The sequence below is a fragment of the Brienomyrus brachyistius genome, chromosome 15 (assembly GCF_023856365.1).
Source record: "Brienomyrus brachyistius isolate T26 chromosome 15, BBRACH_0.4, whole genome shotgun sequence".
Taxonomy (NCBI): domain Eukaryota; kingdom Metazoa; phylum Chordata; class Actinopteri; order Osteoglossiformes; family Mormyridae; genus Brienomyrus; species Brienomyrus brachyistius.
The window spans coordinates 17,930,822-17,946,291 of record NC_064547.1 but is presented as its reverse complement, the minus strand read 5'-3'; the positions used below and the strand labels follow the sequence as shown (position 1 = coordinate 17,946,291).

The 15,470-nt window shown below is 42.5% G+C and overlaps 2 protein-coding genes across 2 annotated transcripts in view; one reads left to right on the top strand and one right to left on the bottom strand.

Moving 5' to 3' along the window:
* Positions 1 to 15,470, bottom strand: part of tmco1 (transmembrane and coiled-coil domains 1) — a 153,132-nt gene that overhangs the window by 94,483 nt on the left and 43,179 nt on the right. The window lies entirely within an intron of this gene.
* Positions 5,579 to 14,009, top strand: LOC125709358 (protein shisa-like-2A). The gene is made up of 3 exons (XM_048977682.1): positions 5,579 to 5,760; positions 9,676 to 9,812; positions 13,819 to 14,009. Exons 1-3 carry the CDS (start codon positions 5,579 to 5,581, stop codon positions 14,007 to 14,009), a joined length of 510 nt encoding a protein of 169 aa, XP_048833639.1.

Sequence of the window (15,470 nt, the reverse complement as noted above, 5' to 3'; positions counted from 1 at the left end):
AGTAATTTGATATGAGCCCTATGGCACATAATGGAATCCAAGTTGGAAATAGAATCCAGGCACTTTGCAATGGACTAATAAAATAGATTACATATATAACTTTGCCTATGCTCAGTTATTAATAGGCAATGTAGAAGTACATAATGAACTATGTACTGACATCTGTTGATCGCTGATATAATACTTCAGAAAAAAGGATAAAGTAACAATAAGATGTTGCCGATATTCAATTTTTAACCTTAAATATGAGCATGGAAAGCTGTACCTATCAGGTTTGTATCTGGCTGGTGCTGGTTAGTTTGTACTAGTGATGTGGTACGCAGTGATGTGTTACGCAGTGATGTGGTATTTTGTTATTGAAAAAAGAGCAATTTATTGTTGAAGGAGAACTTGGAAAAAAAACTGACATGAACTTGGGATATGAGATTCCACATATCGCTAAGTTTGAACCCACAATTCTGAGGTATGCCATAATCTCAAACTCATTTCCTTTCTGTTGCCTTGTATTGGTCATTTATAATAAATTATTATCCTGTTTTTTTTCCACTGAAATGCAAAGTGTTTGGAGACAATTCACAGGAAAATGGACTTTCCAAAGCAATGTTCCCCAATGCTTCCTTTTGCAGACAAACACACAGTTAAACACAGTTAAAAATAGACACTTGTTTGATGGTTTCTGTCCACTAAAAGGGCTTGAGAGGATTTCTGGGAAAGGAAGCAATTTAAACATCTGCAGTCAGAGAAACGTTGGCCTCTATACTTCTGCATTGAAGCAGGGCATGCTTTTCATATCAAATGATATAGGAAAAGGAGTGTGTTCTTCAAGCTCTCCAACTTGAAAAAAAAAATAACAAGCTGTCACAGAGGCAATTAGACCTAATTGCGCTAATTACTCCGATACAGCTGACTTCACAGTGAGAACGAACAAGACCCCTCTGCCCCTGAGGTCTGGTGGGGATCAGAAAGATTTTTGTTTCTCGTTCTCTGTACTATCTTAAACCGCACCTTATAGCCAGCCTGCTCGGCTTGACTGGGGTAGCTTCGCCTCATTAGGCATCAATGGCCAGCATGTGTCAGTGCACCATGGGATCCCAGAGAGGATGGTTCCTGTGGCTGCTGAGAGGCAGAAGGCTGCTACGCAGGAACCTTTTGAGGGACAAATTCAAGGAGCACCTTGTTTGTGCTTGGAATCAGTCATCCTCCTTATCCTAGTTTATTTATAGCTTGGCAGCCCTTATTCCGGATAAGATTTGGACTGAGTGCAGCCCCTGGTTCTGAGAAGGAGGCCTGAGGCCCGTTTGTAAACATCTTGGCGGACATCTGATGCTCACTTGGGTTTTCTCTTTTCTGAGTGTTTGAAGCATCATATCTCTAATTGGCCGAGTGTTTCATATCACACCGCGGACATGATGTATTAAGACTTCAAGAGAGGAGGAACCCACAGAGGGAGGGGGGCCACCAGGATTGTCTGGCAGGACTCTTAGTATCTTCCATTAACCTTGTTATGGTCAGAGTTTGATCCAAGACTTTTTTTGCACTTGTAGCTTCACTGTTGGCTTTAGGTCTAATGAATCCATTTCATTATATTGCTCTTGTTAAAGGGTATTTTTTCCCTTAGAACTGAATGAAGCTTCTTTTTTTATTAACACCACCCTGCAGTGTGCGAAAATCCACAGGATGGTGGCTGGAATCAGCACGTCTGCCATCAACAATCAGACGCATGTTACAAATAGTGCAGACCGTATTTATTACCCAGTCTAAAGTTTTGCTTTAGAATGGACGATAAGTACCAAAGTAAGTACCAAGTGTCCACCAAGATGTTTACAAGGCTCTTCACTCTGTCTGTATGCTTTATGTGTTCATTCGCACCCATGATGTCACTGGCTTTCGTCGCCCATCGGTGTTAATGAGATGGTGTCTGCGATGTCATGGAGTCACAATAAGTTAGTATCACTTTATCCAATTTACAAAGAAACTGGTTCATGCTTTAATGGGAATATCACATATTACCGCCGAAGGCAGAGCACACTGGTATTGAAATCAAGGAACTGAAGTCACTTTATAGATTCGCAAAATGTACAAAACTTTTTTTGCTATAATAAAATCTCTGGGAAATCCTGCTCGGATGAATAAGAAGCTGAATGCCTTCTGAGGAGCTTCTGAGGAGCGTAAATAGCACGCTATCCAATCTTTGCAGAGGAGCCTCCAGCTTCTAAAGCCTGTCATGATTGCGCTGACTCCTCACATCTCTTCTGTCAGCCTTAGTGGCTTCCATATACCACATTCCATCTCTCCTTTTACTTTTCATGAACTTCTTCGTGTTTTGCATAAATTGCAGTTAGCACTGAGTAATGCATTGTTATGCTTGGTTGCATAGAAATATTCCTTCTTCCATCCCAGGCATCAAACATCTTCACTGTCCAACTCTCCCCTTCCATGTAAATCTGGTGATTCATCTTTGTGTCACCCGTCCCACCTCAGACCTTCTCCTGTTCTCATTCCCCTTTAGCCCTGCTGTATATTCCAGGTAAACACCTCATCACAATGTTTCCACTGACAAGGCCTCCATCCATCTTCTAACAGTTCATCCTGCTCAGGGACACGGGACTGATGGCACAGCGAATGCCGTTTGTAAACAGTATTCCGATAATGTCATAAATTACCATGACTTCCAAGTCATCGATTTTCAAATTAAAAAAATCTGCCAAAGGCAAACAGGGGCAAATCATCAGAGAGTGTCCAGTGGACCAGCTTAACACAGAATTAATTAAGAGGCTTCGTTAAAGCCATTCTGCACTCCTGTCTTGAAGCTGGGCACAGTCCCTGTCTTTATCTCCACCATGAATAATGCATCACTTCTTTCTGCCCTGCTCCCCCAGGAAGAACCCCTCCCACACACCATTACCCACATCACTAAGAATAATGCCTGTGATAGTTGTTTAAAAAAAAGTTGCTATGTAAGTCTAGTGCTCTGCCCCTATAACTGCCCAGTAATGCATTACTCTGGCTGAAAGTAATGGCTCTCGTTCTTTCACGCAGCTCGGTGCATTATTTTTAATTGCACTTCCTTTTCCCACAGTACAGATGAAACACCAAAAACAGACCCTATCTGGTGAGTGGAAACACTGCTACCTTGGACAGCTCGCAGCCAGGGCTGGACTGCGGTTACAGATAGGCTCTGGGCTTTGGGTTCCCCAACAGCCCAACTGTAAATTTGGAGGAGGTCCGGCCAGGACCACTTCCTTAAGCCGTTTGGGTGGAATGCCAGTTTTAAAGACCTGTGTTTGTATAGTTTGTCCTTAACTTATTTTGCCATGAATGCAGAGCACTGCATACAGAATGTTGTTACATGGCCAATTAACCAACTTGATAAATTAATACTTGTTTTAACTAATGTCACATATACAAATAGTACACAACCGCTCCATATTTGTAAGACTTTGTTGCGTCACAATTCGTAAAAAATTACAAAACTATGTGACCAAGTTGCTCATGACGTTGTCATTTATCGGGACGGGGTGGGGCGGGGGGGGGTGGGGGGGGGATAATGGATGATCCATAGTGTGACTTTTTTTTAGCAAAACAGGGAACTAAACTCAGAAACACAAACAAAACGTACCGCAGGGTGTCTAACCAGAGGTACAGCACTTGTACTGAACAGCACAAAGACATCAAACACTAGGAAACGGAATAAAATAAAATACAAGATCCAACGATGCACATCAAATAACACAGAAAACAAATGCAATAGCCAACAAGAGCAAAGGCTCACATCTACACGTGTAACAAAGGGTAAACAAGGGACAGGTGTGAACCATTACAATTAACCAAACACTAGTACCGGGATGGCCAGTGAACCCTACTGGCCAAACAGGGAAACTACAGTAACTGAACCCGACCGCTTTGACCACCACTGTTTCTTTAGAAAACTCTTGAGTGTGTCTTGCAGAATTTCTCACACAGTCCAATTTCCTGGACCATCTTGAGTTTGATTTCAGGCTGGGGCTGCTGCCCTTCCTGTCCTGGATGCTGTCAGAGCTGTAGGGGCTCAATTGGCACGTTTTCTAGATTCATGCTTCTCCTCTTTCCTGCCCAGGAAAAGCAATTATAAGATGGATGGATGATTGCATGAAAGTATTTTTACGTAAAATTCTTCAAGTTTTTATGTTTAATATTTATATTAATAATATATTTACATTTAATATTTATATTAGCCCTCAATTCACTGCCAATACAGCTCAATTCCAGTACAGGGTGCTATTTATATTATATTAATATTTGCATTTACTAGTCAAGTTAGTAGTTAATTTTCGTAACACTTTATTCCAGTAAAACCAATGAAATATCAGTTTTATTTGCTAGGTTGCCGCTTGGAAATGTTTCATTAATTTGCTGTAATAACACTCCTTCCTCCTTTCACAGATATTATTAGAAGATGCAGAGAGTAGAAAAAGAGAAGATGCAGAACATAATTAAGTTGAGTATAATGACGTTTATTACTGTGTTATGAGAAAACTCAGCTGCCCGAGTACTTTATTGTATTTAGACTGAAAGGGGGGAAATGTGAACGCATCACTTAGAAACATAAACGCAAGCAAACGAGTTTACAAAAAGATTAAAAGCAAATTATTACAGTCCATAATGCCAAATAATAAAGGCAGACAAAACACATATCGACTATTATATTTAAATTTAGAAACTGCAAATCATTTTACCGTAAATAAAATGAAGGCGTATTTATACTGTGTGATGGTCTTTTCCTGTTGCGTTAATTGGTGCTTTAACTGAAATACTAGTAGTAATCTATTCGTTACTTTTCTGCTTATCATTGTACTATCGTAAAACACGCAGAAATAGAATAATAAATTCTTTACACGTAATATGCATATAAAGCAGCTTTTATCGCGGCACGGACGATAACCACATATCTAATGCATTGCGACGTATTTCCACCTTGTGTTATGCAAATCACTCAAATAACAGCCTCCGGAAAACGTCCTGCTGCTGAATAGAAAGTAACTGCCAACTACACCAGATTCTGACAGTGAATACTGATGTGCAGAATCAGTGTCTGTCGCACCAACACTAATTTTATAGCATCCGTAAGTTTTATTTATGATTCAGTTGTATTGTAATATTCAGACGGCAACAAGTATTAAACGGTTTAGCTTCTTGATTTTTGAAAGAAAAGGACCAGCCCTAATACAACACGAGACTTGTGGTAGAGAGAGAGGGAGGGAGGGAAGGAGAAAGAGAGAGAGAGAGAGAGGGAAGGAGAGAGAGAGAGAGAGAGAGGCAGCGCACGCTGAAACGGGGGAGGGGGGGTCTAACATTTCTAATTGCTTTTTCACTTTATTAAAAAAATACCCACCGAGCCTGACTATGCTTCTTGTGCCACCGACCGGTACAGCACTTTCAAAGCCCAGACAGACATCTGCGGGCTAGGAAGCTGATATTTAAAGCATAATTGAGCTCTTATTTCACCTGGATAAACGAGAAAACACTTGGAACTGCAAAAGGACAAACATTAAAACACTTTCCGGCAATTAAAACCTCTGCTGAGCCCTTTGCAGTCAGTATGAGTGCGGACTGCACCGGCTATTACAGTGCAGAGAAGGTGTTTGTGGATGCTTTCACCTGTCCCAAACCCGAGAGTGATGCCAGGGCAGTCTTCTGCTGTGGGTTTAATGACATTAAGTACTGCTGCGACGACCCGAATAGCTTCTTTCCCTATGAATATGGATACATGTGGTGGCTGAGGTAAGTAACTCAATGATACACTTCAAAAACGGATTTACTATATCGCATCGGGCACGTAGATTTAGCGCTATTTTTATTTGTGTATTTCAAACATATTTTCAAGGGGACATTTCGATACTGAGCTGCAGTTTTCACTAACCAGCTCAACGCGCGTCCGATGTTTACACGTCGGCAAACGTGCGTTTCCACGTAGAAAGTTTACTGCTTTTTACCGGTAAATACAAGAACACATGTTGCATGCATGTAAATGAACTCAAGGTATAAACACTCATCTCTTGATAGACATTTATTAAGTTTGCGGATTCCTGTACTAGCCCAATGTTTTTTATGTTCCCTGAATGTTCTTATGTTGCACATCTGATCTTGAATAGTCTTATTAGGTTCTTGCTTGTTGTGTAGTTCCTGGTACAACGCTACTTACACCTGGTCAGTCACTGGAAGCCGCATTTATGCCGAGTCAACTCCTTGACAGTATGTTTGTAATGTGCTATTAGCCTCCCTCAGACAAAAGAGTCTGCTATAAAATGTACAATCGTGTGTCGTTTAATTATAGGAATATATTCTAAGAAATGCGTCAGTGTGTGAACATCATAGAGTGTACTTACACAGTCCTAAATGTTAGGCCTATTCCCTGCTACACATATAGGCTACAATACACTTTTTCGTAACAGAAATAATAAACTGTAAAATAATGATAAAGGCATACCGTATGGTAAACACATAAAACAGTAACATAGTTATCGCCATCAGGTATTATGTACTGTACATAATTGTGTGTGCTATACTTTTATATGACTGGCGGTGTAGTAGGTTTGTTTACACCAGCATCACCACAAACATGCAAATAATAAGTGATAAAATGCTAAAGTGCTAATGTAAGGATGCAATAGTAATTGTTCCGCTCTATTACAGTGTAATCTTATGCACTGTCCGAAAAAAGGGTATAACCCTGGTACAGTTTTGTTTGCTAATTTACGAACAAGATTAATGTACCCCCAATTTTACAAAAGTGTTCTTCAGAGTCCATTTCTGTACTGTAAAAGGTGCATTTACCGGAAGATGGGGTACAATTGGTTGGCCCTTGAGTGTACTGCCCCGTGGCAAGTAATTGTGCCCTCAAAGGTTTGGGACCACTGTTCTAGATGGGGTCCGTCGTTGCCTGAAATGTCGTTATGTAGTCGTTATGTAGTCGTTATGTAGGGTATAAACTAGTTTCTCCAGAAAGAAAATGTCAAGGGTGGATGGAAATCTTGGGCAGTGCTGAAGGGCTGCGTGGTCCAGTGGGTTTAGTCGTTCCCATCATGGTGCGACTTTATTAATGTTCGGCAGGCTGCCTCGGAGGGAGCCTCTGTTTGGTCTGCTTCCCAAATGTGAGCCAGCCGGAGCCCTGAGTGGGAGTCAGGCGTGGAGGGTTAGGAGAGAAGTGACCTTTGCCAGCTGGTCCAAAATGGAGATGTAGAAACTTTGACAGGAGGCTGCTGTCCGTGGTACTGAACAAGGATCAGAACCTCCATCTTCTGGCTAAAGCGGTAGGAGTTTCTGCGCTCTGGAGGTAACGCCATGATGATATTCAGCATAGGGGCAGGGTTAAGAGATTCAGAAACGTGCTGTGATTGTTGGTGCTACGTAGATGTGATGGTTACAGCATCTCAGAGAAAGAGGTGAGAGGTGAACGCCCCGATTCGTTGAAGTTAACAGGAAGGCCACAAGTACCATATCCCCGAGTAAGGAACCCTCTGAGTGTTGACCCTTCAAAGTGGTCATGGAGGTGAAAGCTGTTGCTACCTATTAAAGTGGCCAATGAGCTTGTAATCATCACTGTAACCTTCTATTTGATGTCCAAGAAAAGAAGAAGATGCTGAATGTGGAATATCTTGGACAATCTGAGCCGAAAACATGTAACTGAGCGAAACATGGTTTTCAGTAACGCTGAAAAAAACATCCGTGATTCTGATTGCCTAATGGATCCTATGAAATACGAAGCTCTTTCCCTTCTGGTAACATCCTGCGTTCCCCGAACCATATACTGCGATTTAGCAGAGATGGGAAACTTCTGTATGTCAAAGAAAAGGCAATTAAAAATATTGCAGCGAAATGTACTTACTAATCTATGTCAAGCTATGGTCAAGTATCCCAGACAGTCCTGCGTCTCCCAGGCTGAACTGTTGTCTTGGAAACACAGAGTATGATGGTTGAAATGCCATTTTCCATCAAAGCGAATCGATCGATGCTGGGAAAATGATGGTAGCAGAATTGAAGGTTCTTGGAAGTATGGCAGGATGCAGAGACATATTTTAAATACATTTAATTGTTATACTGCCCCGCTCTGTGTGTACCTCAAGCCCGTGCTGCCTTGGGTAGGCTCCAGACCGCCGTGTGATCCACACCAGCTGTAGTGGTTAGATGATGGCTGAGTGTAACTTTGATTCAAGGTTGGTGTAAAAACTGGACAGGATGATTGACCTTTTGCTGACTGACTTTAAGGTGGCAAATCCATATTCTCTAGCTTTGGCGTCTATCTTTCCGTTGTTCTAGACCTACAGAATCCTGTTTTTGTTCGTTGGTTGTGTAGCTATTTTTCGGTCTACAATGTCACTGTAGCTTATTCAAAGTTAAGGCACAATCCACTTCCGCTGTACAGCCAGAGCACTAAACATCCTATTTATTGCTAGAAAAGACTTTTTATTTTACACGTTTCCTTCGCATATTTTCTCTTCCACCAGTTATGCTCCTACAACCATGTCTCTTTGGAATAATTTGTTTTCTTGCATGGATACGTTGCTTTTCCTTTTTTCTGCCTTGATATGTTGGGGCAGAGATACATTCAACCGTGATGTTCACTGAGACATCATCAGATGTTCAGCTCGGGATTGGCAGTGAATATTAATCCTCTGACTAAACATACCTGCTTCTTTGGTCCCAGCATGTTCTAAGGTGCATAGTGGGATTTGTTTTGTGACATTAAAGAGATTTTGAACCATCCGTAGAGGACAGATGTTGCAGAAGGTCTGTAGGAAAATAAATCTGAATCTTTCATCCCAGCAGAACGGAAGGAGCCAAAGGTAACAATTGAAGTGTTTCACAAGTGGTCTGATTAGAGCTAAGCCTGATATAGGCCCCTAAGCTGCTGTACTGTTTACAGTAATTCCTCACAATCAAGCCTTGGTAAGGGTGTGACGAAATAGTTCCAGTTTACCTTAATTGACGGTTATGCTGGAAACCAGGCATTAAAATTAGCCCCATTTTGGTGACAACAGGTTAATAAATATGAAAAAAAGAATTTGACAAATTTTCTTTAGCTGCACAGTGAAACAGGAAGTTCAGAGTGGACAGAATGTATGTAAATTTAGCCTAATTTACTGCACAGAGAAACAGGAAGTTCAGAGTGGGCAGGACGTGTGCGCAGTTCAGCCTCAGGGTCAGGGTCCATACAGAGCTGGTGTAAACAAACCACAATTATTCAATGTATGAAACTGGCAGAGTAACTCCAAGCATTGGAAACAGGTCATATAATATAAGGATACATACATTACTGCGTTGTACATCAAGGGCCTTTTCAGACCTTTTCCAAGGCCTGATTCCATGAATAAACAATTCATTATACCCTAAAGTACCACACTGGACACAGACACAGACACACACACACACACACAGACACACACACACAGAGTGGAGGTGACATTCAGACCAGCCCCTGCTGGTAAGAGGCAACAATGTTTGAGACACGATGTTATCCTAACAGGGATCTCATTAAAGCATATTTCATTGTTCCTAACGGTTTAATTGAAGTCCTACATAATCTGTGTGCCAGAATGTTTATTTGGAACAGGGACAAAGGCCCAGGCATCTGTGTTTCTGGCAGACTGCAGGAGTGAGTCTGCTTCTGGTTTAATTTAATTTGCGTATCTCTGACAGCGTGGGAGCACTGGTGGGCCTGTCCATCGCCGCTGTTATTCTGCTGGCCTTCATCGTCACCCTCTGCGTCCTCTGCTACCTTTTTATCGCCACGAAGCCCAGCCAGCTGGACAACGGCTTGCAGCTGCAGGCTACAGGTGAGGCAGTGAGGGTGATGGTTGCTGTGATGCTGTACTACAGGTGAGGCAGTGAGGGTGATGGTTGCTGTGGTGCTGTACTACAGGTGAGGCAGTGAGGGTGATGGTTGCTGTGATGCTGTACTACAGGTGAGGCAGTGAGGGTGATGGTCGCTGTGATTCTGTACTACAGGTGAGGCAGTGAGGGTGATGGTCGCTGCGATTCTGTGCTACAGGTGAGGCAGTGAGGGTGATGGTCGCTGTGATTCTGTACTACAGGTGAGACAGAGAGGGTGATGGTCGCTGTGATTCTGTGCTACAGGTGAGACAGAGAGGGTGATGGTCGCTGTGATTCTGTGCTACAGGTGAGACAGAGAGGGTGATGGTCGCTGTGATTCTGTACTACAGGTGAGACAGAGAGGGTGATGGTCGCTATGATTCTGTACTACAGGTGAGGCAGTGAGGGTGATGGTCGCTGTGATTCTGTGCTACAGGTGAGACAGAGAGGGTGATGGTCGCTGTGATTCTGTACTACAGGTGAGGCAGTGAGGGTGATGGTTGCTGTGATTCTGTGCTACAGGTGAGACAGAGAGGGTGATGGTCGCTGTGATTCTGTACTACAGGTGAGACAGAGAGGGTGATGGTCGCTGTGATTCTGTGCTACAGGTGAGACAGAGAGGGTGATGGTCGCTGTGATTCTGTACTACAGGTGAGGCAGTGAGGGTGATGGTCGCTGTGATTCTGTGCTACAGGTGAGACAGAGAGGGTGATGGTCGCTGTGATTCTGTACTACAGGTGAGACAGAGAGGGTGATGGTCGCTGTGATTCTGTGCTACAGGTGAGGTAGTGAGGGTGATGGTCGCTGTGATTCTGTACTACAGGTGAGGCAGTGAAGGTGATGGTTGCTGTGATTCTGTGCTACAGGTGAGGCAGTGAGGGTGATGGTCGCTGTGATGCTGTACTACAGGTGAGGCAGTGAGGGTGATGGTTGCTGTGATGCTGTACTACAGGTGAGGCAGTGAGGGTGATGGTTGTCCTGACCCTGCATTGTCCTCTGGGGGATTTTCCACCTGTATTGGAAGAGATATGCGGAACTGATTCTTCAGTGTATCAAAAAGCAGGAACTTGCTTTTTGCGCATTAATTATTTAATTATATTTTATTTCTCATATGACCTCTGCGATGGGTTGGCGCCCCATCCTGAGTTATTCCTAACCTTGTGTCCATAGCTTCTGGGACAGGCTCCGAACCCCCGTGACCTTGTGTAGGATAAGTTGATATGGACAGTGAATGGATGGAACAATCCTTTGATCAAATAATGCATTTTACAAAAAACATTGATCAACTCAACCTCATGAAATCCTGTGATGGGTCATTATTGTAAATTATAAAGCTTGTGAACTGATGATGCTGTATTAGTATTTTGAATACAATATTAATGACTCTTCTGAAATATCTATCCATCTTGCATAGCTGCTAATCTGTGCAGGGTGATGAAAGTGATGTCATATATCTGGTAATGAGTAAGTGCTGGAAGTTTCCAAGGTCAATGGAATTAGGGGGCAGTAGAGAGCCTCACTTTTTACTGCCCCAAACTGCTTAGTCTCTTGTGGTTTGAATACAGGACAAAAGGCTAAAAATATTTCCAAAAAAAGACTACAGCTGCCTTGCCTGAAACCTGTCTGAATGTTCTTTGTGTTGTAGCCTATTGGCACGTCTGTAATTGAGATATTTAGGGAGCTAATATCTGTAATGATTCTGATTGATTTGTAGTTTTGTTGCCGTTTTATTATTATTAATGGTTGCTTTATGCGTTTTTATTTGTTTGGCCTGCTGTAGCTGTGGCCTTGTCACTAGTCAAAAGATTCCTCAAGATTTCCTCAAGCGTATGGTTATTACAGTGTCCCTACTCTGGCCTTCTGTCCATTTAACAGACTTACCGTTATGGATAATTTAATTTTTTTCTGTGAAAACTAGCCTTGGTCAGTAGACCAGCATTTTCACGTGGTTTCTCTGGGGAAGTGAGTGGCATTATTTTCTACCACAGCAGAAATGTGTCTCAGTGTAAAGGCCAGTTCAAGGGCTGCCTCTTACCTGCCTAGATTGAAACGGGTGTTGGCATTAAGCAATTTGCCATTAAATTTAATTTACCATTTATAGAAATGTTCTGAGTAAGAATAAGCCTTTGGGTCTGTTTTTTTTTTTGCCAAGAGAAAACTCCAGACTTATATCTGGCAAATGCCTTAAGGCCTCCCGGGTGGGTGAAATCTGTCATAATCTCCAAACTGCATTGCCTCACAGTGGAGCTTATCGATCTCTGCCAAAGGACATGTGATCAATTATGTTGGGTACCGCTCTGTGCTGGCAGAGTGAAGTGTTTGGAGAAGGTAAAAGTCTCTAGAGAATGCCACCTGTTTCCCTGCTGATAAGTCTGTAGGTGGAGTGGGTGGGTGAGCGTCCTCCACTTTGGGTACATGACATGCAAGGTAAGGTAAGGTAAAGTTTATTGATCCCAAAAGGAAATTCTTTTGCATATAGTAGCAAGGACTGTAAAGCACAGGCAAACATACGGTGCAAAGACACAAAGTACACATAGTGCACACAGATTTAAAAAGTACACAGTATACAAACAGAATATAAATAAAAATAAGTAAAGAAGAAGATGCTATATGTGCAATTAAAAACTCCAGGCTTATTTTATGCCACCGATGGGATGCTTTTTGATGCATTATGTCTGGAGGTTGGGAGTGGCACCTCGTTCACATTCAAATTCAGATTCAGATTCGGATTCAGATTCAGATGCTTTATTGTCATTGTTGTTTCCACAGCAACGAAATTTTTAACGTGCTTCCTCTCCAGTGTCACATCCAAATAGTACCCAGATAGTAACAATAAAACATCAAATAAATACACTAACAATAAACAAACAAACAGACCAGCATGATAAAGGAGTCGTACCCCATGGTTTCGAGATATTGCACCTTGTGCTTATTGCACTTGAAAATAACAGCATTAAAATTAAGCAATGAGACCAACTTAGTTGAAACCATGAGACGGAACTGTAAACATGAAGGTGCACTAGATCAGATTGTCAGCTTGGCAGCATTCGGTATGATGATGGCTGAAGGATAGCGACATGGGGGGGTGAGTGCGCGATATGCACGGATACGTCTGCTGTGTCACAACAAGAATCTTGTCATTGTGTTTTTTCGTTTTAAATGCGTAATAAATGCATCTACGTATGACATCTTCAGTGAAGAAAGAGCGGAAAAATGTTCTCGCAGCAGACAAATTATTTACTTCAAAGTTTGATTAACAAAGATGGTATGGATCGGATGCTAGATATTCTCAGCTGTGATCTCTGTCTGGGAAGTGGAGTAGATAATCAACACAGAGGTAAATGCACGGGAAGTAAAGGGGGAGAAAGATTCAACACAGCAGCATCCATGATGCAGAAAACAGCTTATCCTACCCGGCCTTGGCTAATTAAGGTGTCTGTACTTTCAGTTTGCTGACCTACTGAGGCCAAGAAGTCTGACCTCACACAAACATACAGGGAGCAGCAGCTTAATATTTATATGAATGATCGTTGTTTCCTGAATTTTATAAATAGCAACTATCATTTTCAGAGAATCTGTGCTATGGAAAAATTAAACATATCAATCTCTTTATGTACATTGGATGGTTCTGTAGATTACACAAAAAAGGTGTTTTTCTGTCATTCTAACTTGTCCGTCTGCTTTAACCACTTGTCCTATTCAGAATTGGGGGGGGGGGGACGGGACACTACAGGCACAAGGCAGGGGGCAACTCAGGATGGGCAATTTGGTAACTCTAGTTAACGTTAGCGTGTTTTTGAACTGTTGGGGGAGAGCAGAGTCCCTGGAGGAAACCCCAGGAGACTACGGCGGGGACTCGAACCTTAGTCCCAGAGGTCTGAGGCAACAGTGCTAAAAGTAAAAACGAACCAACAGCCACTATGGCCCCGCCCTTTTACTCGCTGTCCATTTTGGCCACGCCTCCTCCAGGTCCCAACGTCAGTACCTTGGAGCAGTCCGGCCACATCAGCACCCCCACAGCACCGCAGCGATTCTGCAAGCACTTCCTCCCCTGCAAACTGGACTGCGACAACCAGCCGCCTGACCCCGACCGACTCTTCCAGAAGTGCTTCATGGCCACCGTTACCACCGTCAACGTGGAGGGGCCGTCCCAAACCTGACCGCACTGGCAGACCGCGGAACACGGGGCTCAGCAGGAGGTGGCTTTTTATTTGCTATTTTGCTGCGTGGCTGACCAGACCGACCTGGACAAGCCTCTGATTCGCTGCTCGTTTCCTTTGACAGGACACAGTGGTTGGTTTCGGTATGGAACTGTTCACACTGGCTTAATAAATAGACTGTGAAGCCTTCATACAGCGTTGATTGTAGGTTGGGTTTGGGGCCGTTGTGTTTGGAATCGACGTGACGATGTGTTTTGCACGGTCTGGATTGTTTAGTGCAATTTGCGAAATAGCTGGAATTTATTGCTTTTTCTTTGATATGTGCCAGCATGCATACAAAGGGGTTATTATTTTGTATCTTAAATGTCCATCTCCAAGTGCGCAGGCGATGGATCTTTCCTGTATTCCTTGTCTTACTTTTTCTTTGCCATTCTATAAAGTGCCCTTGAATTTGCAGATCACCCATGTCTAAGGTGTACATCTTTCTGCAGCAGTGATTCATTCAGTTTGCAGTATTAACATAATTATGGGACGAGTTAAGTTTTGATTTCACCCGAAGAACTCAGGAGGTTTCCCTTACAATATTAGTCGCATGCAAAAAATAAAATGTTGAATAGTTATGTGGAGTATTTTCCCCTACTATATTCAAAGAGTTAAGGACAGTGTATTTAACGTTAAAGACCTTTAAACGAAATTTTAAACCGCATTCAAGCAACACACCCCTTTTGTATCACAACATTAACGAAAGCAGCTACAGAACACAGAAGGTCCTTTCATTGACTGAAGTACCAGAAAATTGCTGTCTGCAAGTAAACCACTCACATACAGATGAGTAATTGACTGTAAGGAAGAAGGTAGAAATGTATGTTCACTCAATGTGGCTTTTGGAATGTAAAGGGGATTTTTATAGCTGTAAACCCACACAGGCCCTCTTGGGAAACAGGCCTTTTAAACACAAATCTCTATGGTCCCAGTCGCCAAAGTCAATGAGAAGTCTACTGACTGACCCAAGCACCAGCAATTCTTCATGTGAATCCAGTGTAATCTTATATATATTAATAAAAATCCACGAGGTCGAGGTCCACTAAAAATAGTTATCTGTCATAGTTAATCCCTTATTTAGCGCATAAGCATCATGTAGTTGAACTTGGAATAAGAATGAAGCACAGAAGAGACCTAGGTTTTTGCAGAGACTGGAAGGAGTTAAAGTGTGTTTTTTCTAACTCTCTATAACACTGTTATGGATGGTCCAATGGGTCACTGTGACCTCTCATTAAAATATTAGCATAGTAAAGTGCCTGGAGTCTAACACAGCAACCTGGGGTTTTCTCTCCTGATGGCTCACTGGGGGCGTTGACAGATCTCATCTGTCGTCTTAATATAATAAGTAAAGGTTCATACTCAGAGGTGCCATTTGCCACCACCCAAAGGACATTTGCATGGGACGCCTGTTGGCCAGAA

Excerpts from the sequence above, each read along its gene's own strand:
- LOC125709358 (XM_048977682.1), top strand. The coding sequence starts at position 5,579 with ATGAGTGCGGACTGCACCGGCTATTACAGTGCAGAGAAGGTGTTTGTG. Across the intron at positions 5,761-9,675 it reads GGATACATGTGGTGGCTGAG|CGTGGGAGCACTGGTGGGCC; the intron begins GTAAGTAACTCA and ends TATCTCTGACAG. Across the intron at positions 9,813-13,818 it reads CTTGCAGCTGCAGGCTACAG|GTCCCAACGTCAGTACCTTG; the intron begins GTGAGGCAGTGA and ends CGCCTCCTCCAG.